Below are 19,482 nucleotides of genomic sequence, written 5' to 3' on the forward strand. Positions count from 1 at the left end.
TTAACGCTCACTCTGATTGGCTACATCACTTTTGTACATGCTCCGTCGGACCAGGAAGGAATTGAGGTTATATGTATCACGCCTACTCCGTTTAGATCGCGTGTTTACCTGTCGTCTCTCCTCGTCTTAATGTTAGCTTGTCAGTGCGTGGGGGCTGATCAAGATAACTACAAACAATGTCTTTGATCAATGTAATTTTGAAACTCATAGTGCTTACGGGAGTGTCGGTTTTGATAGTGTTATTCCTGCGGCACTGGATGGACACAAAACAGTACGTTTTCACTCAGGAAGATGTTGCCAAATTGGCCAAACAGTATGCAGGTAAGTAAAAAAAAGTGTATGTTTTCAGGTTAACGTAGGCCTAAGCCCCAGTTGTGACAGACACAAACTGGATAGCAAATCCTTATCATACTATCTAGCTAGCCATATACCGTAGTAAGCTAGTTGAATGATAAGAAAGCATGTCTCCCTGCCTCCACCGGTTTCTCTCTTCCCCCTCCTCCAGGTCAGGACCACGACCAGGCTTTCTCCAAGGTGGTTGTGGAGCTGAGGAGGAAGTACCCGGGTCACATCCTGCCAGACGAGGACCTCCAGTGGGTGTTTGTGAACGCTGGGGGATGGATGGGCTCCATGTGTCTACTGCACGCCTCTCTGACGGAGTACGTGCTGCTTTTTGGCACGGCAGTAGACACAGGAGGGCACTCAGGTAGAGACAGTAAATAGGAAATACTTTGGGACCGTCCCTGCCCGGCCATCATTCTCTTGGCCTCAGCCAAGAACCACACAACTAGACCAACCCGTTTGTGTGTGTGTGCCCTCTCCCTCCCCAGGGCGCTACTGGGCAGAGATCTCAGACACCATCATCTCCGGAACGTTCCGCCAGTGGAAGGAGGGATCTACCAAGAGTGAGATCTACTACCCTGGTAGGATCCACTGACTACTTCTCACCTCTTGTCACACAAGACCTCCCCAACACTGTTGAAATGTGTGAATAGTTCTTCAGATAACAACACTCTTATTTCTCTCTCTCCAGGTGACACGATTGTCCACAGCGTTGGCGAGGCCACGTCAGTGCAGTGGAGCGCGGGCACCTGGATGGTAGAGTACGGCCGTGGCTTCATCCCCTCCACGCTGGGCTTTGCCCTGGCTGACACCCTCTTCAGCACCCAGGACTTCCTCACACTATTCTACACGGTGCGGGTGTACGCCAAGGGCCTCCTGCTGGAGGCCAGCACCCTGCTCACTGAGACGGGGGTTCTCTGAGGGCGGGGAGGTTGGAGGGGGACTGGGGGGTAATACCTCTGGGACATGTTCCATGAGCCAGATCCATGCTGAGGATGTGTTGTGTTTTAATACTCAGTCACCCTCAGAACTGTGGAGGGATAAGTGAACAAGATGGGAATCACCTGTCTGGAAGAAAAAATGCTGAAATGTGTTATATGCAGTCAACCAACCTGCCCTCCTATCTGCTCCAGTCCATTGTTTAGTGAAATGCCTGGATGTTGTTAGTTTTGGACACTGTTTAGGAGTGTCTGATAGGGTCCTGTTATCGTTTGTTTGTCCTGTCCACGATGACGAACCATAGTCCCATGTCAAATGAAGGTGGTAAACACTAATTCACTTTTTACTTGATTGTAAATTGATACTGAACTGAATAAAAATACCGTACCAATAAATGTTGAGGTATGAAATGTGGCCGTTGTGTTATTTTAGGCGTCACTAATTGTTAATAATGTGTGTATTAAAGAATAAAGTATTTTTGTTTGTTTATGAAAGTGTACCTATTTAATTTATATAGAATGCGATTTAAATTGAATTAAATTCTTATGGTTTATAACCGGACGAGATGTGATGGATCTTGTTAGTCAGAGTTGAGTTCGGCAACGTGTGGCGTGCTGCAGCCCTGCTAGTCTAGCATTAGAAGTTACTTTTGCCGTAGATCTCGCAGCAGAGGCATACTGCAATCCTCACACAGGACGATGGAGCTCTCATATCAAGCAATCAAAACCGCAAATCAAGCTAGAGAGGCGGTGAGTGGAACATCGCCTTTTGCTTGATGTAGTCAGACGAAGTGAACTCATTATTATTGCTAGCTTGATTAGCGACACTGTTTTTGTTGTGTCTAGACTCTAAATGTGTGTCGGCCGCAAACGAGGGTGCAATATTAATGACAACTGTAAGTGGAGGGATAAACTAGCGAGCTACCTATCTTTCAATAGCGGCGAACTAATAAAGCTTTGTGAATGGCTTAGCTATTACAACAAATGCGAAGGGTAATGCCCTGCATGTAATGTGAGTTACGCATGTCGACTGCGATTAGCTAAATAGCAAGCTAGCTAGCTAACACTTTTGTAGCTAACTAGGTGCACTGAGTGTGGAGTCAATGAGCGTCCACCGGTTACCTAGGCGATTTGTCACAGCAGAGCCAAGGAATGTTTGGAACATATACGGCGCCATCTAGTGGAGGGTTTTCTTTCATTAATGAAAGAACTTCTCTTTCACTAGGATGAGCTGAGAACAGAGACCAGGCGAAGAAATATACTAATACTGATCTATCACCATCTCACAGAGCAGGGGTAAGATGGTAACGATTGATATCTACTGGAGGTGTGTGTGTGGTTGTGTGTGTATAATAGAGATACAGAAATTGGTATGACCACTGTGTGTGTGTGTGTGTCAGGTACATGGATGCTGCCCGTACTCTGGATCAGGAGACTAGCGTGGGCCTGCGGAGGTTTGAGGTTTGTGACAACGTGGACCTGGAGACGGTTCTCATGGAGTATGAGAGCTACTACTACATCAAGTTCCAGAAGCACCCTAAAATCACCAAGAAAGTCCTTGAGCCAGGTGGAGACACACACACACACACACACACACACACACACACAGGCATAGTGGTAAGCTAGTGGTAATGTTCTAACCCTGGCTGTTTCCCTCTGTGCAGTTGAAAGCCGGCAGCCCAGAAGCTGTGGCAAAAAGCGGTGAGTTATCACACCTGTACCACCTTCTATACCTCCGTCCCTCCACCCCCATCCTGCATCCCACCACCCCTCCACCCCCATCCTGCATCCCACCACCCCTCCACCCCCATCCTGCATCCCACCACCCCTCCACCCCCATCCTGCATCCCACCACCCCTCCACCCCCATCCTGCATCCCACCACCCCTCCACCCCCATCCTGCATCCCACCACCCCACCACCCCACCACCCCCATCCTGCATCCCACCACCCCTCCACCCCCATCCTGCATCCCACCACCCCTCCACCCCCATCCTGCATCCCTCCACCCCACCACCATTGACTCCTTCTAAATGTTTCTCTCTCCGTCTGTCAGAACCCCCTGTACTGTGGTCCCACCTCTCCCCAGGATAGGCTCCTCCAGAAGACCCCAGTCTGGGGTTAAGAAGGCAGAGTCAAAGATGGTTGCCAAGGAGACCAGTAAACCCTCTAGCGTATGTTCTACTACTCTTCTAACAAATGAAGACGTTGAATAACCAAACAACTAGGTGTTCTAGACCAGCGGTGTTCTCCATGTTTCTAGCGGCTCCAGTAAACTATGTGATGAAAGTGTGACTCCTGGCGTGTGTGTGTGCGTGTGTGTGTGCATGTGTAGGGGAACGGTCACTACTCTCCTCCAGAGTCTTGCCACTTCGGCCTCAACGTCTCCTCCATCCCCCGCAATGGAGCAGGGGAGGGGCCTCTGCCACGGAAGGTGGCTGACACACACACACTCACACACCCACTCACTCACTCACACCCACACAGGTCCACAGAGGCTGGGACAGTGGTGAAGTCCGCTGTGCTGTGTGTCCCGTCTCAGGCTCAGCTGATCGACTACAGAGGTCTGATTCAGGACGCTCTTAAAGGAGCAGCGACCGACGTGGCTCCCCTGTCCTGCCCCCCGGACCCCATGGTAACTACCCCGGTGTCCTTGGTAACCACCCCATCTCCAGGGTATCTGTCCCTGTCACCATGGCAACTACCCCTGCGCCCCCCACCCCCAAGCCGTTCTATATTGTTCTCACTGTAAGTCTCTCTCTCTTTCAATCTCTTTGCCACTCATTCTCTCCCCCCCTCCCTCCCTCCGTCTCCCTCCTTCGCAGGAGCGTCTGCTGAAGCCCATCAGTGCGCTCAGTGGGATGAACAGTGAAATGAAGGAGCTGGCTGCCATCATCAGTAGGGTGAGACAGGAGGAAGCTGCTGACCATCCCCATGTGATTGGACCACAGAACACAACCCGTGCTGCTCCATAGCTGCAATTCTACCACTAGAGGGCAGCAGAGAACCTCTGTAGTCGGATCAATGTCCTCTATGGTGTCTTCAAGCTGTATGAGTGTGTGTATGAGTGTGTTTGTGTGTGAATGTCTGCCTTCCTGCCTGCCTACTGTGCTAATATGTCTCCATCTCTCTCCGCCCTCCTGAAGGACATCTATTTAAACAACCCCAACGTGCACTGGGATGACATCATTGGCTTGCAGGCCGCCAAGCGATTAGTCAAAGAGGCTGTCGTCTACCCTATTAAGGTAGCCCATCTCCACCTGCTCTGGTATTTCACCTACCGCCCTGGACCCAGGCCCAGGCCAGGGACATTTCTTAACCTGACACTTAATCCATACTTGAATACCAGCCAATCACCAACTAATACACACCCTCCATCACAGTGATGACGACAAATATGGGGCCGCATCTTGACACACACACACACACACACACACACACACACACACACACACACACACACAGATGCATAGAGGAACACCACACTCTAGAACATGGATCATCACTATTTGATTTCTAGGATGTGACTGTGTGTTTAATCCTCTCCTCCTTCTTTCCTCCACTCATTTCCTCCTTGTCCTTTCTCCTCTCCTCAGTATCCTCAGTTGTTTACAGGGATCCTGTCTCCATGGAAAGGTCTGCTGCTTTTCGGTCCACCAGGTGAGACACACTCCCCTTCCTTCTCCTCCCTCCACCCTCTTCCTCCTCTTCACCTCCGTTCCTTCTTCTGTTCTTCACCTCACCTCTCCTCTCCCTCTCCTCCCTCCTCTTTAGGTACAGGGAAGACTCTGCTGGCCAAGGCTGTAGCTACCGAGTGTAACACCACCTTCTTCAACATCTCCGCCTCCAGCATCGTCAGCAAGTGGAGAGGAGACTCCGAGAAGCTGGTCAGGGTGAGGGTCTCGTCTGACCGCACTGTGCCCACGTTTAGGATACACACACACAAACACACAAACACTGTCGTGTGCTCATGCAGGTGCTGTTTGAGCTGGCTCGTTACCACGCCCCCTCCACCATCTTCCTTGATGAGCTGGAGTCAGTTATGGGCCAGAGGACTGGACAGGGGTGAGACGGGGAGGTGATATGGGGGGATGCGGAGCGGAGGCTGGGGGAGTTTTGAGGGGTATAGGACATGAACCAAACTTTGTTCTTCCCTACTCTCCCCCCCTTCCTTAATTCCTGTATCCTGTGTCCTTGTGTCCTGTCTCCTAGAGGAGAGCATGAGGGCAGTAGGAGGATGAAAACAGAGCTTCTGGTCCAGATGGACGGTCTGGCTCGTTCTGATGACCTGGTGTTTGTTCTGGCCGCATCCAACCTGCCCTGGTGAGAACCCACGCTTCTTCTACCTCCTTCCTCCCTCATTCTCTCTCTTACGTCTCTTTCCTTTCCTCTGTCCTTCTCCCTCCCTCTCTCTCAGGGAGCTAGATCATGCCATGCTGCGAAGGTTAGAGAAGAGGATTCTGGTTGGTCTTCCCTCCTGTCCAGCCCGCCAGGCCATGATCTCTCATTGGTTGCCGGCAGTCAGCTGCACAGGAGGGGTGGAGCTACGTACGGATCTGGCCTATGAGACACTGGCACAGGTATGAGTGACCGTTTGGTTCTACATCCCAGACGAGGATCTCGGATGTAATGGTCCATCCCTGGAAGTAAGGACGTATGTGTTTCCTTTCCAGTCGAGCAGTGGTATTTCCTATCTGTGTTGAAGGATCCTTCCTGTTTACGTTCCAGGAGACAGAGGGCTACTCAGGTTCAGACATTCGGCTGGTGTGTAAAGAGGCAGCTATGAGGCCGGTACGCAAGATCTTTGATGCTCTGGAGTCCCACCAGGAGGGTAAGACGGGCAGGGAGACAGGGAGATGGGCAGGGAGACAGGCAGGGAGATGGGCCTTATCTGACTGTTCTCTGTTCTCTCAGGGAAGTCAGACATGCCTGTGATCGAGTTGGAAACCGTGACAACGGAAGACTTCCTGGAGGTTATCACTCACTCTAAGCCCTCAGCCCGCAGCCTGACTGACAGGTACAGCGCCTGGGAGACAGAGTACGAGTCTGTCTAAGAAAACACACGCGTCCACAACACACACAGGCGTCCAGAACACACACACAGGCGTCCAGAACACAAACACACATGTATAAAGAACACATACACATGTACAGAACACACACGCATCCTAACCTGGTTCCTCTGGGAGTTCTCCCTTGTATATACTCATGTTCTGTGTATATATATTTATAATAAAACTGAAGGTGTTCGCAGTTATATTGCAATGCTCAACAACATCACAATGAGCAACACTCAGTTTTGTCATTTTATTAAGACGCAAAAATAAAATGTTCATGATGCAATATTCTAGTTTGAGACGTTATGCATTTCTCATGACAAACACACAAACAGAACCAGCTGGCAGCTAGTCATCAGGCTGGCTGCCCTGGGACGAAGGTTATATGAGATGTTGCACTGTTCCGCTGGCCGGAGGAGGGGTGTCCTGGAAGTGGAGGTTAGCTGACTGGAGAAGGACTGTTCTGGAGGTGGAACTGACCTGGTTCTGAGGAGAGCTGTTCTGGAGTTGACGGTAGCTGGTATTCTAGAGGGTGGGCTTGTTCAAAGCAGGACAGATGCAGGACGGAAGCAGTTGAAAGGGAGGTAAAGTTAGAAGCTTAGATGATACAAGATGATAGTGAGCTGGCCATCTAGACCAGGTGATGAAGGATGTGGTCTACAGCCTGGACAAAGTCATCACAGGTCAGATATGGAGGAGGGGAGATCTTCTTCTCATCACCCTCCCTGTATTTACCTGCAGGAGGAGACACAGTTCATAGTCACACATTGTGTATGTCACAGGACATGGCACAAACACACAGAATATAGAGTCCCTCACCAGTTTTAACTAGGATTCCCATCATGCCTGCCTTCTGGGCACCGCCAACATCGTCCCGTGCGTCCTATAGAGGCAGAAAAACAGGAAGTGACCAACTGTGCAGTGACTGGACCTCTATAGGGTCGGGCACAGTGTTACTCCCAGGAAGGGAGGGAGGGAGGAGTGCACATTTCTAGGGTCTTCAGACGGGGCCCCAGGCGTGAGCAGACCACTCACGTCTCCTATCATGATGGCGTCCTCAGGGCTGCAGCCCAGCTCTCGGAGAGCCTCCAGGAAGAAGCTCTGCTCAGGTTTGCCCACCACCTCCGCCTGCCGCTCCGTGGCGTACTCTAGTCCCGCCACAAACGGACCGGGCCCTAGCGCCAGCCCGTCCTGCCGGCGGTAGTACCGGGCCTTGTGAATGGCTATGAGGGAGGCGCCCTCCAGAACCAGCCTAAGAGAGGAGGGAGGGAAGACGAGAGAGTAAGCAAGAGGTGGATGGACAAAGACGGAGGGAGGAAAAAGGAAAAAGAAAACATTGTGATACTCAATCAGGTGAGGTAAGCTACATGGTTAGTTACCTGAAGGCCTTGTTCAGTGTCTGGTAGTTGAAGTGCTCGGGTGCTAGTCCTATCACCACAGCGTTGGGCTCGGACGTGTCCAGACCTACAATATACACCTTGTCTGTTATCCATTGGATCCTAGCACACACACACTAAGACACACACTGCCGCCCTCCTCTCCCAGTCCCAGCCCTCGCCTGAGAAGTCCTCCAGAGCGCTGTCCTCCACGAGCAGCAGGGGGCGCTCTCTCCTCTGCTCCAGCAGGCCACGTGCCGCGCTCAGCGAGGTGAAGATCTCCCGCTCCTCCAGGTCAAAGTTTAGCCGCTGCAGCCGCTCCAAGAGGCTCCGCCTACACTCCTTGGTGGTGTTGGTCACAAACTTCACGGCCACTGAGGACTGACGTAACCTGCTGAGCCGAAGAGGAAGACGACAGCTTCAGCCTCTGTTAGAGGAAGTCAGGGCTAGGATATGTGGTAGGGAGGATAGAGGCTAAGTGATAGGGCCTAAGTTATAGGGAGGAACTGGGTGTTTGTCAGGAGAGGACCAGGTCACCTGCGGAGGGCTTCCTGGGCCCCGGGAACAGCACAGTCCTCTACATGGAGTGTTCCGCTTAGGTCAATTAGCACCGCCTTTAACGCCCGTCTGCTTGCCATGGCAGCACTTTCCTAAAGTCAGAATTGGAATATAAAACCCCAGCCACGGGCATTCCACATAGACTACCTCTACACCAGCCACACACTATAGCAAAGACCAGGCACTGATCGCTCTGATAATGGCAGCTATTCATTGCTCTGAGTGCAGTTTCAGGCCTGCTGACAGTACACAGTAAATATTACTTTATTTTGATAATCATAATTCACTTTCTTTATCATAATTCACATGAGATGGAATAGGATTATTTGTGGTGAGCGGTATCTCTGGTACGATGCCCTGCGTGACGCTACAATACCCGGAGCTCTTTTACTTATGAATGCTGGATTCTGTCATGTAGTTATAAATCTGGGACAATTAATACTGAGCTCAGCACTGTGAACCCTTATTCAACCGACTGAACACTAAATCGGGTTCATGATCTGTACGTGACATTATTGGAGAGATTTTGACATTTTAGTTAAAGTGTTGCCAACTGGGAGTGTTATGTGGCATAGATTGTATCAGTCTGGATTGATCGGAGCCCGGATCAGAGTATATGACCGAATAGGCCAGGACATAGAAGAAAAATACTGAACACATCGCCATGAACACATTGAACTAGAAAATCGGACTGTCTTTTGAAAGTCAAAGCTTGTAGCTAGCTAACGCTAGCTTTAAGTATAACGTTAGCTTGTAGCATAAACCCGACAGGACATGTGAAGTTAGTTTGTAGTCGTAAGCTTGATGAACCAACGTTAACCAGACTTAAAACTTAATAGCCTACTAACCGTCTAGAAATGAGGGTCTGACGTTCCTATGCTACTTGTAAAACCTAACCCCAAATTTAGGTAAGGAGAGCCAGTATTAGTGCTACAAACATTTCAAAATCAATTGCAGCAAAGTGTGTCAGGCAGTGCTAGCAAGCTACTGATAAATAACAGACAATAGCTATATGTCGACGAATGTATGCAGTATTCAAGAAGTGCCAGGAACATTTACTTGCTAACCGAGTAAAACTATTTGAATGAGCTATTGCTAGCTACCTCTTCTGGGGCTTTGTGTTTGTTGTGTTTAGGGTCTTCTGGGAAAGCTGTCTGTAGATATGCCTATTAGTTTTCTTATCGTCTAATCGTGAATTGTGAAATTGCTTTGAATGTTAAATGAAACAATGGTTTCCTACTCGCGAAAATATGTACTACTACAGTCACTTAGTGAAAGTGACACACGAACACAAATTCATACGTACCCACGCACACGCCCCATTATTCGTCCAAAAGGCCTATAGGGCCTATTAATCATTTAAGACGATTTACAGAATAATCATTCATTAAAAGAAAAACATATGTAGCCTATCTCAATAACAACTCACAGATGGATCATATTTGCATGTATTTTTGCATTAATCGATTTAATATAGCAGAAAGTATTATTAAAGCTAAAAAACCTCTTTCGCATGTTGCCAATCCACACCCAAAGCCTCTTTCAGTCACTAATTCTGCATCAAAATAACAGTGGCTATTGCTTAATATTATTCTCTGATGTTTTGCTGTGATACACATACTCACACATTCCTAACCCCTAGCCAACAGTATTAAATGAAAATCATTTACACTTGTTACCAAACTATTGTCCACTGTAAGCCCCTCTCCCGTCGTGTGAAGTGCCCCAACTGATCAGGGAAGGACATTCCATCTATCTCCTCGTGTGAAGTCTCCCTAATGCCCCATCATCACTTAAAGTCACACTATCTTGAGCTAAGATTAAGTCACGCTAATCTAAGATAAAACGGCTTTTTTTACCATTAATCCCACCGATAAACATATGGTATTAATTCTGTCAAAAAATATCCCTTACTTCGTGTATTTAGGTCCAAACTACCGTTAATAAAAACGTTTTCCCAGGACCACTGGCAAACACTGCCTCTAATACGAGCACCAATGGAGATTATAAGGGGTTGTTTGTCTGTGCCACGGATCCCCTGGTTGAAATAAATATAGACAAGTTTGTTTCAGACAAACATATAGTATATGATGTTGATCATGAAGGAATTAAAGCGCTGGTCCTTTCAGTTCACAGACGTGTTTACTGCATAGGCCTACAAACGTTTATTGTTTATAAACGTTATATGTTCACGTTTAAAAACAGCTAGTAGCCAATGTTGCTTAATACATACTTCACTTTCCCAAACCCTGTCATGTAGGCCTACTGCATGTTGCCAGAACATAGGCTACATTCTTGTTTAGGTTCTTGTCCAGATTATGAACTGTTTCAGACAAGCATTGTATGAAATGTAGCAAGGATCGTGAATTAAAGCGTCCTTTCAGCACATACGTGTTTATTACATACAAACAAGTATAAAACATTGAGTTGCCAATGCTTATACCTACTAATACACGTTTCACTTTCCCAAAACCTTATGTCATGTTAGCCTCCTCCTGGAGGTAGCCTATCAGAATATTCAGACCAGTTTAACAGAGCATATAGGCTACTTGTCCTATTCATTTAATATGGAGCCTAGTTAAACATCCTACAAATACAAAACGCTTAAAAAATGTGTGTGCTTTAGTCTTTCACATGTAGCGTAATCCTTATGTTGCATTGGCATTGTTAATCATGATCAGTAGCCTACTGATCGTCCTCCTATCTCCATCACTGTTTTCTCCTCAGTCTCGGTTAGTTCTGTCAAAAACTGGATCAGTTATTTCAGAGTGGCTTGGATTTCGGCTTTAGGAAGGTGTCCGAGTCCATGGCTCGAAGGATCAGCCGAACAGCAGCAGAAGAACGATGCAGACTGAATTCACTAAAATCAGCGGCACTGAAATCAGACACAGAACATTTAGAATAACCTGTCTGCTTTGCAGAAGAGTTTGCCGTAGGAAGTGAAAACCTTGACGTTGACGAATTTACCTCTCATAACAGTTTTGACAGAACGAATCAGGGTCAGAAGTTGAGCGTTTATCGATGGGTCATCACCAAACCCTCCGGTGCCATGTTGCGCACTCCAGCCAACTGATGACAGAGAAGGATCAGTTAGGTCTAACAACAAGACTGGCTATGTCTAGGACGTGGCACATTTAAACCTTGCTAACTTACATGCAACGTAGGGTTTCCGAGTTCTTAATTCAATGTATTTTAAGGAAATCTGCAGGAGAACTGTTAGCCCAGGCTATCTTTATTTCCTTACAGCCAAGAAAAGCTCTATCCAGACACATCTCTAGCTAGCAGCAAACAAGGATGCATTCTGTCAGCTAAACTATCTATCTACGGCTTTGATGGCAAATGCAAACAAAACACCTTGCCATCTAACACAATTCTCACGTTTTAAAACTCGCTTACTTTTGCTAAGGAACCTTTCTTCATGTAACACTGCAACAGCATTGACACAGAGAATAGCCGTTTGGATGAGAGTATAGAGTGTGAACGCCATGCTGGCAACTTTGTTTCTCCTCCTTCAGAAGCTCTGACAACTGGAGTATCTGGTGACGACAATTTTGTGCGCCCCAAGTTTTATTGCATTTTTATGATTTATTTTTTCAGACCATAGATGACACAATTGTGGGGCCTGTTTCAGGTCCATTATTCCCTGACTGCGTTTTATTATAAGTAACGAAGCACATGCGTTCAAATATTATATAGACTTTTTTATTTATCCACATAAATAGTAGAGAAACTACAAGAACATATTTCAATACATTTGCATTAACCTTTTTGTAATAATAGCATTATTGATTTTGTGTTTCATGTTAATTTCTCAATTTACATCCTCTAAACAGGGAGACATAAGAGCTTGAGCTTCAACGCTCTGAAACATAAATTCAACGCATCGTTTTCTTATATACATTCGGTACATATTGTGAGACTACAACCAGGAGGCTGGTTCAGTCAGACTGAGACAAATACACGCACACACACACACACGCACACACACACACACACACACACACAGGGGAGGGGGTGGGGGCATCACTGTACAGAAACATCATTATCATCATTATCATGTATCATGTAGGAGAGACATCAGACGGCCAAGGTGTGTGTCTGTGTTGGTCCAGGGCGGGGGGACGGGGGTGGAGGGGGTCTAGGACAGTTAACGTTTAGACACACAGCCATCGAGTCTCTAACACTGTCTCGTTTTTGGTCCAGTAGGAGCTGAGGAGAGCAGGGGTGTAGGCAGGTCCATACGTCACTGGCTCCGTCGGTCTCTCTCTGGGGAGACGAGGTCATGTTTGTTGTAGAAGTACAAAAAGTGTCCGATCTTTGAAGCAGAACTGTGTCAGATGGTTCGAGCAGTGCTGTGCGTTCTGTACTTTTTCTTCCAGGCTGCACAGGTTCACAGAAACTCTGTGATGAGACCTGGGGGGGGAGAAACACACAAACCCTTCAGAGTCCTGGTCCACCTCTATTCTGCACCTGTATATATATATATATATATATATATATATATATATATATATATATATATATATATATATATATATCACTACATAAACACTGCCACACAATATACTACACTGTATACTCACCACTTAGCTTTTGTTGAGATGTGTCCCTATTTTTTCTTTTCGTATCATGTTCGCATAGGGAATCTGAGAATGAGGCAAAACAGAAACATTAGATGCTTTCATATACTGTGTGTGTGTGTGTGTGTGCTTGTGGGTGTTTGTATTAGTGTGTGTGTGTGTGTGTGTGTGAGGTAATCTAGAGGATGTCTGCAGGGATCTTACCATTTGTAGTTGCTGCACCATCTCCTCTCTGTAGGCCAGTTCTCTCTTCATCTGGTCCTGGAAGTTATCTGGAAAAGAACCCAATCGAAATGATCATTGATTATAATGAAACTCAAGAATTCCAAACGAACAAACAGAGGAGTCAATGATAAATGAGGAAAAAGAAGAGTAGAGAACGAGGAATGGTGAGGAGAAAGCAGGAAGAGTGGAGAGGTGAGAAGAGAGGTGAGAAGACTTACGGAACACAGGGAAGGGTGAGTTGCCTTTCAGAGCGTGGAATTCCTGTTCTAGTCGTCTCCGCAGGTCTATCTGTTCCAGCAGAACCTTCTGCAGCTCCTCTGTGGAACAGATAAGACAACACTAGAACATTAGTTACAATAAATCTACAAGAACACACATCAAGACCCAATATCATTAGAACACAATAACTTTACTTTAATTAAAAAATAATAATTTACTGTTTGCACCTTTCTCCATGTTCTCGACATCCTTCTTCAGTGACACAGGGGATGGTGTTTCTTGCGTTTGGTCACCTAACATAAAATACACAAGGCATTTTGATTATGATAATTTGTAATAGTTGTATTATAATAAGATTTACTAAACGATTGTTACAATCATCTAGGTGAAGCTCAAAACCATTTTTGAAGGCAAAACTTGTTAAACCGTGAGTGATAGGGTACAAGTACTCCCCTCATCCTCTAGATGTCAGTCTCAGTACATGTTTCCAGCCTACTAAAAATCTTGTTTTCTCACACAGGAATTAATCAAGGATTAACTTTACACACTTGTAGTTATTGCATTAGATTCAGCAATAACAATTGTCTTTTTAATTGGAATAGAAAACTGTAATTTTCACTTCTCAATATGTAAAACCTGAATTTTAGGCAACACAAAACCATGGCCAACAAATTGTGGGCCTTACAGAGGATTTAGTAGCCAACATTCATACCAAACAGTATTCTCATCATCATACAGATTTGTATGAATGCTGCCTGAAGTCTATAGGCTGCCGTTAGGCCTGATTGTGCGTCCGTGCCCTGGGCCTTCTAAACCACACTAATCATATTCCCTCCAACACCCCACTGCCTCCCTAATATCCACAGTTTTCTCATCACACCAAGCCTTCTCCCATGAATTTACAAACCTGGAAATGTACGTGTCTGTGTGTGAGCCTGTGTGTGTTTGGAAGCACGTGTGTGTGTGTGCGCAAAGTATGAGCTGTGACAATGAGGCAAATCGAATGCCTTAAATGAAGCGATCTGGTCCATTTTGTGTGTGTATAATCTTCATTCTCTTTCGCCTCTCTCTCTCTCCCGCCTCGCTCCTGTCCTCCCTCCTTAAGCCTCCCAGTGCTGGTCTCATTCAGCCTGCTGCTCTACTCTCTCTGTCTCATTTGACAAGCACATTTGCAGACAGTGCCTGAGGATAACAACCTCGTTTGACAGTCAATTAACCGTGAATAGTCAAAGCCAAGGCAGTTTGCATTACATAAATGGAAAATTAGATTATTTTTCTCCCAAGAAACAGAAGTCTCTTTAAGGCAGCGCCTCGGCCGCGGTGGAATCAGAGCTCCTAATCACGTCCGCTTGCAGCCCTGGGAGACATGGCGCAATCAGGCAAAGGTGGTTTCATTTAATTTGTTTCGTGTAATTTTTTGAAATACATTATACATTATGTGAGGAGATCATTATGGGATAGATAATATAAATGTTGGCATAGATGTCATAAAACACTGGGAATGTCTCCCTGACAGATAGAAAAGCTCTGATCTCAGGGATGGAGGGCTTGGCAGAGAAAAAGGCAATTATATCCCTGCGATAATGTGAGGATGGAGGCTGCCACCTCGTCTCCGTGGAGACGATAGTCTGTTGAACTGTGATGGCTCCCACTAGAATACTTCCTGAACATTACGAGGCGCTGCTCCATTTTTTGAGGTAGCCTGTGTTATCTCGTGTTTCATCTGTTTGTGCAGTTATATTAATCCCTAAACTGCCGGTCTGGGACAGCTGACTACCAGTCCCTTCAGAGGAAGATGTAAGGCTTGGTGAAGTGGCTTTTTAACGTCTGTACCAAAGTCAAGACACTGTCGAAACATCTCCCCCCAAAATAATGATATTGGGTGAAAAAAAGTTCCAACCAAACCTACACCTGTGTATGTGTGTGTACGTGTTTACCTGGAGTCTCCCTCCAGTACTCCGGTCCTGAGGCTTCACTCTCTGACAGGAAGAAGTTGCTCTGTTCTTTGTTGTCATCTAGAAGACAGACGGAGGGAGGAGAGGGACAAACAGAGCAGGCACCATTACTCCACCTCATCTGGAGTCGTGAAGGGGGGTAACTGTGGAACTACAGACAACATTGCCTCTCTGAGAGGAGCATTGGCGAGGAGAAGCAATGGGACGTCAAGCCAACATTACCGCCAGATGACCAACACACACTCACTAGTAAGACACATGCACTTACGTGTTGGAAAAACACAGTAGAAATTAAACACTAGAAGGAAACACAGGTTTGCTGTAGGAAACTCACCGGCGTGGCTGACGTTGTCTTTGGTGGCGTAGGCAGGCAGTCCTTCCTCCCTGTTTTTGTGTAGCTGAGAGAGGAGCAGAGGAACAAAAGAGGGTTGGTTCTTCTACTTACAGCACAGCTCAACATTGAAAAGGATGTGAAAAATCTAGGTGTCTAGGGGTCTGGAGCAGGATAATACTAGTGTGTGTGTGTTACTAATGGTCCTGAACTTTTTGCCAGCTCCTCATTAACCCAGGGTACAAGCCCTCAGCCCCTTTATTTATCTTTCCCTCTATATCTTTCTCTCGCTCTCTATCTTTCTATGGCTCTGTATCTGCATCTCTCTATCTGCATCTCTCTCCCTCTCTCTCTTTACCCCTGGCAGCCAGGGCTAATGTGGACTCGACAGGTTAAAGATTAAGCAGGCTAACAGGCAGGCATGACAAAGAGAGAACAAATAGAATGTCGCTATTAAACAATACATGACTGGGGCCATTAGCAAGGATCACAACACTGTGAATATCTCATTTCTACAGGGAGCTGCTGCTATCAATCTGGTTATGCAGATCAGATCAGGCCTGCCAGCGCAGCCATTTAAATAATAATTAGCTAAAGTGCCTTGAGGGAATATTTACGTTTTTGTAGGTGGCCTCCTCCAGTGGAGGGTGTGGAGGGCTGGAGCCGGGACTGGGGATGGCCAGGCTAGCGGGGGGAGAGGCCGGCAGGCTGGGGGGGTCCTGGCTGGGGGCTGGGGGGGTGCCGGGGTAGTCTCCGTTGTCCCTCCCTCTCTCCTCCCCCTTGCCCAAGCCTCTCAGGTGTAGACTGCTGCTGAAGCTGTCCTCCTCATCCTGCTTGGTCTCCACATCCACCTCCCCCTCCTCCTCGCTCTCCGGCCCGTCTCCCTCCCCCTCTCCCCCACTCTCGCTGCCGTAGCTGCAGCTGGTGGTGGGAGACAGGTGGCGGTCCGATCCAAAGTCTTCCGTCACATTGCCGTGGAGCTTGGCGATGCTCTCCGCGTCCTTGACGACAGGCCGGAAGGCGGAGTGGTAGCTGCTTTTCCTAGCCTGGAGGGAAGGGGCGTGGTCGAGCAGCTTCAGCCAGCCCTCTGAGGTCACAGGTCGAAGGTCAGGGGTCGCTGCCGGACACTCTGGTTCAAACAGGCCTGACCTGGGATTGGTGCCCATGCCTGCGCCCACCCCTGCCCCGGGCTCAGTGGGCTCCGACAAGTCCAGGAAGGCTTGCCTGAGGGAAGGGCTCTCTGCCAGGGAAGAGAGGGCGCTGGGCTGGTGCTGCAGGTAGGTGGGCACTGGGATGCCCCCGGTGGCCCTGGGGGGCCAGAACATGCAGAACGGAGGGTAGAAGGTGTCCTTACGGCCCGGCCACAGCAGCCCAGACAGACCGGCGGGTTTTTGGCTATTAGGAGCCTCACTGTCATCCTTCTTCTGGGGACAGAGGCCGAAGGTGGGGAAGGAGTAGGGGCTGGGGAACAGAGAGGTGGGGGGGAACTTGTGCAGCATGCCAAAGCTCTTACTGGGCACGGGGATGAGGGGGTAGCTGCGTGGGGCCTTCCTGGGAGAGAGGCTGTTCACATCCAGGTCCTCGTCCTCCTCAAAGCGGCCCCTCTTCTGGCTCCCCAGCTCTGGGGATGACATCATGTGGGGCAGGACGGAGCCCATGCCCTTCATCTGTCCCATGGGGGGGCAGTGGGAGGAGGGCAGGGCACGCTTTCGGCTGCCCCCATTAAACATGGCCTTCACGTCCTCCCAAGCGAACGCCAGGTCGTCGGGCGGGGTCTTGTCGGACAGTTTGAGGTGGCGGCGCCAAGAGTTGAAGTTGGCGGCGTCGGGCTGCGTGTACTTGGCCTCGGGCGTACGGTGGGAGTGGAAGATGAACTTGTTGGGCGAGAAGTACATGTTACAGTACGAGCACTTGATGCACTTGGCCCGCGAGCTGTTGTAGCGCGCCGGGATGAAGTTACCGCGGCAGCCCCAAGCGCACTCGTGAGACACGTCGAAGGCAAAGTTATCGGGCAGCTTGGGGGGCGAGTTCTCCCCCAGGAAGGACTTGCACAGGCGCTCGGCCTCGCGCTTGGTGATCATGCCGCAGCGTCGCGAGGAGATGGGCATGGCGCCCGCACGTCGCAGGATCTCCAGCTGGACCGGGGTGCACTGCACGCACGTGATGCCCAGCGCAACACGACGGTTGTGGATTTCGTTGTAGCTGTAGTTCTTCAGCAGTGTGTTGGAGATCTGAGCCAGGCACAGGCGCTCCTGGTGGTCTATTACCAGGGAGACGATGGGCACCCCATACAGCACCACCTGACCCACCTGGTTGGGCTTCAGGGAGGAGGAGGAAGGGGAAGGGGCCCCATGGGGAGGTCTAGGGGGGGTCAGGGGCTCTGGCTGGAAGGAGCTGGGAGGGGTCGTCATGGTGATGTTGTTGGGTCTGGGTAGGAGGGGTGTCTCCATGCCAGTGGGGTCCACTGCAGACAGGAAACTCTCAGTGACTTCCTGCTGGCAAGCGCAAAGCAAGGTATTAAGCACACGTAATTCCAAACCTTTACCAGCTGAACTGCTGGTAACATGGACAGAGAAAAGATCAGACTCTTTTGACCAAAGTTATAACAACTGTACAAAAACAGGAATATTTAAAGGCTGTCAGAAGATATTTGTTTATGATTTATATTGTTGTATTTCTATGTTCATAATTCGGAAACATTATATTTGTATTGACTAGAATGTACTGTTATTTATCTTAGTTAACACATTATTGTTGAGAATGTGCGTCTTTTACTGACGAGGCTGGACCTAAAAGAGAACTAGGGCAAACGTTTTAAATGTGGAAAGAGGCGCGGACATAATGGTCTAATACTTCATGAACTGATCGTTGGCTCAGAGTTAGTTTGCAATTTAATTTACAATCATGTCAATGCATTTACGATATTAACAATATATTGTCTTGTCATCTGATTAGCCTATATTGTGGCACTATTTTGCCACTTTGAAAGGTTAAGAATGGCATGTTGGATAATGAGAGGCCTTTTAGATCCTCTCCCGTAGCCGTATTTCATTCAGGTAACCTAAAACAGTTATGGAGCAACAACAGTTTGTGGTTTGACAGCTTCAGAAAGGCAAGTTTATAAGAGAATTCCGAAAGTGAAGTTAACCTGATAGTGGAGAGGTAAAAAATGACCGACAAACACCGGCAAATTATTGAGATGAAGCGAGACACTTTAAAATGTGAAACCATACCAGAAAGCCTTGTCTTTTAGAAATACTAAGCCTTCTCTGAAACAACATGAATAATATTAATACTATGCATATGAATACCTACAATATTGTACCAAATTAGTATGATAATACAATGATAGTTTTACTCTTTTTAGGATAGCCTGGGCCTGATGACCATATCAGTGACAACTGATATTTGCTATAAAAGAACTACAAAAGGTAGCCTAAATAGACTAAAATTTTACTTTTATCATTTTTATTTTGTTGTATAAATTTAGGCTATATTACCTAATTGTATTAATTTGTAACAAATAACAGTTCACAGAATATAGTTTCTTACCTTGTAAAGATCAAGAGAAATCCCAATGTTAAAAAATAATAAAACACATCCCTGTACTCGCAGAAAAAATCTATTAAGCCCAAAACACCTTAACTACAAGAGCCTATATTTTGCATTAATTACTACGAATTTCGATTCAGAGGGCGACACTCCGCGAAGTTCAGTCCGAGGAAGTTAACGGTTGGTGAGTTGTGAGTAACTGCGTAGCGCTCGCCGGCTTTAGTCCCTTTAAAAGACGTGCTGTGTGCTTTGCCGCCGGTGTCGGACGGGACTTGATTGGCGTAGCTCTGCCCCTCTTCTCGTGCCACAGCTCAGAAGACTTTCCGCGAGCAGCCAATGACGTCTCACTA

At 47.6% G+C, this 19,482-nt stretch overlaps 5 protein-coding genes across 12 annotated transcripts; 2 read left to right on the top strand and 3 right to left on the bottom strand.

The window, feature by feature from the left end:
• The first annotated feature begins 32 nt into the window (after positions 1-32).
• On the top strand, positions 33-1,695 carry sigmar1 (sigma non-opioid intracellular receptor 1). The gene is made up of 4 exons (XM_084686822.1): positions 33-321; positions 506-706; positions 831-923; positions 1,034-1,695. Exons 1-4 carry the CDS (start codon positions 177-179, stop codon positions 1,261-1,263), a joined length of 669 nt encoding a protein of 222 aa, XP_084542948.1. The 5' UTR covers positions 33-176; the 3' UTR covers positions 1,264-1,695.
• Positions 1,696-1,828: 133 nt separating this feature from the next.
• Positions 1,829-6,605, top strand: katnal2 (katanin p60 subunit A-like 2). Of its 2 annotated transcripts, none has more exons than XM_084686813.1 (16): positions 1,829-2,030; positions 2,506-2,576; positions 2,681-2,847; positions 2,945-2,981; positions 3,369-3,453; positions 3,615-3,713; positions 3,822-3,914; positions 4,105-4,182; positions 4,426-4,524; positions 4,876-4,939; positions 5,054-5,172; positions 5,256-5,344; positions 5,492-5,602; positions 5,697-5,859; positions 6,008-6,110; positions 6,194-6,605. In XM_084686813.1, the coding sequence occupies exons 1-16, from the start codon at positions 1,980-1,982 to the stop codon at positions 6,331-6,333; spliced, it is 1,569 nt and encodes a 522-aa protein (XP_084542939.1). In that variant the 5' UTR covers positions 1,829-1,979; the 3' UTR covers positions 6,334-6,605. The 2 variants fall into 2 exon arrangements, with proteins under 2 accessions (XP_084542939.1, XP_084542938.1); XM_084686812.1 differs by having other exon boundaries at positions 3,336-3,453; positions 6,194-6,603.
• hdhd2 (haloacid dehalogenase-like hydrolase domain containing 2) lies at positions 6,573-10,096 on the bottom strand. Of its 7 annotated transcripts, none has more exons than XM_084686818.1 (7): positions 9,941-10,096; positions 8,250-8,362; positions 7,895-8,106; positions 7,716-7,800; positions 7,372-7,588; positions 7,156-7,219; positions 6,573-7,071 (listed from the first exon to the last, which is right to left on the bottom strand). In XM_084686818.1, the coding sequence occupies exons 2-7, from the start codon at positions 8,348-8,350 to the stop codon at positions 6,968-6,970; spliced, it is 783 nt and encodes a 260-aa protein (XP_084542944.1). In that variant the 5' UTR covers positions 8,351-8,362; positions 9,941-10,096; the 3' UTR covers positions 6,573-6,967. The 7 variants fall into 7 exon arrangements, with proteins under 7 accessions (XP_084542944.1, XP_084542947.1, XP_084542943.1 ...); XM_084686821.1 differs by lacking the exon at positions 9,941-10,096 and adding an exon at positions 9,577-9,593 and having other exon boundaries at positions 7,895-8,103; XM_084686817.1 differs by lacking the exon at positions 9,941-10,096 and adding an exon at positions 9,577-9,587.
• A 552-nt stretch (positions 10,097-10,648) lies between these two features.
• Positions 10,649-11,797, bottom strand: ier3ip1 (immediate early response 3 interacting protein 1). The gene is made up of 3 exons (XM_084686823.1): positions 11,667-11,797; positions 11,238-11,339; positions 10,649-11,145 (listed from the first exon to the last, which is right to left on the bottom strand). Exons 1-3 carry the CDS (start codon positions 11,755-11,757, stop codon positions 11,090-11,092), a joined length of 249 nt encoding a protein of 82 aa, XP_084542949.1. The 5' UTR covers positions 11,758-11,797; the 3' UTR covers positions 10,649-11,089.
• Positions 11,798-12,548: 751 nt separating this feature from the next.
• On the bottom strand, positions 12,549-18,030 carry skor2 (SKI family transcriptional corepressor 2). Its single transcript, XM_084687354.1, has 8 exons — positions 16,198-18,030; positions 15,584-15,647; positions 15,232-15,309; positions 13,522-13,587; positions 13,294-13,392; positions 13,055-13,122; positions 12,854-12,916; positions 12,549-12,683 (listed from the first exon to the last, which is right to left on the bottom strand). The coding sequence occupies exons 1-7, from the start codon at positions 18,028-18,030 to the stop codon at positions 12,857-12,859; spliced, it is 2,268 nt and encodes a 755-aa protein (XP_084543480.1). The 3' UTR covers positions 12,549-12,683; positions 12,854-12,856.
• Between the last annotated feature and the right edge of the window lie 1,452 nt (positions 18,031-19,482).

Source organism: Hypomesus nipponensis, chromosome 22 (genome assembly GCF_054491055.1).
Source record: "Hypomesus nipponensis isolate SF chromosome 22, ASM5449105v1, whole genome shotgun sequence".
In the NCBI taxonomy this organism is placed as follows: domain Eukaryota; kingdom Metazoa; phylum Chordata; class Actinopteri; order Osmeriformes; family Osmeridae; genus Hypomesus; species Hypomesus nipponensis.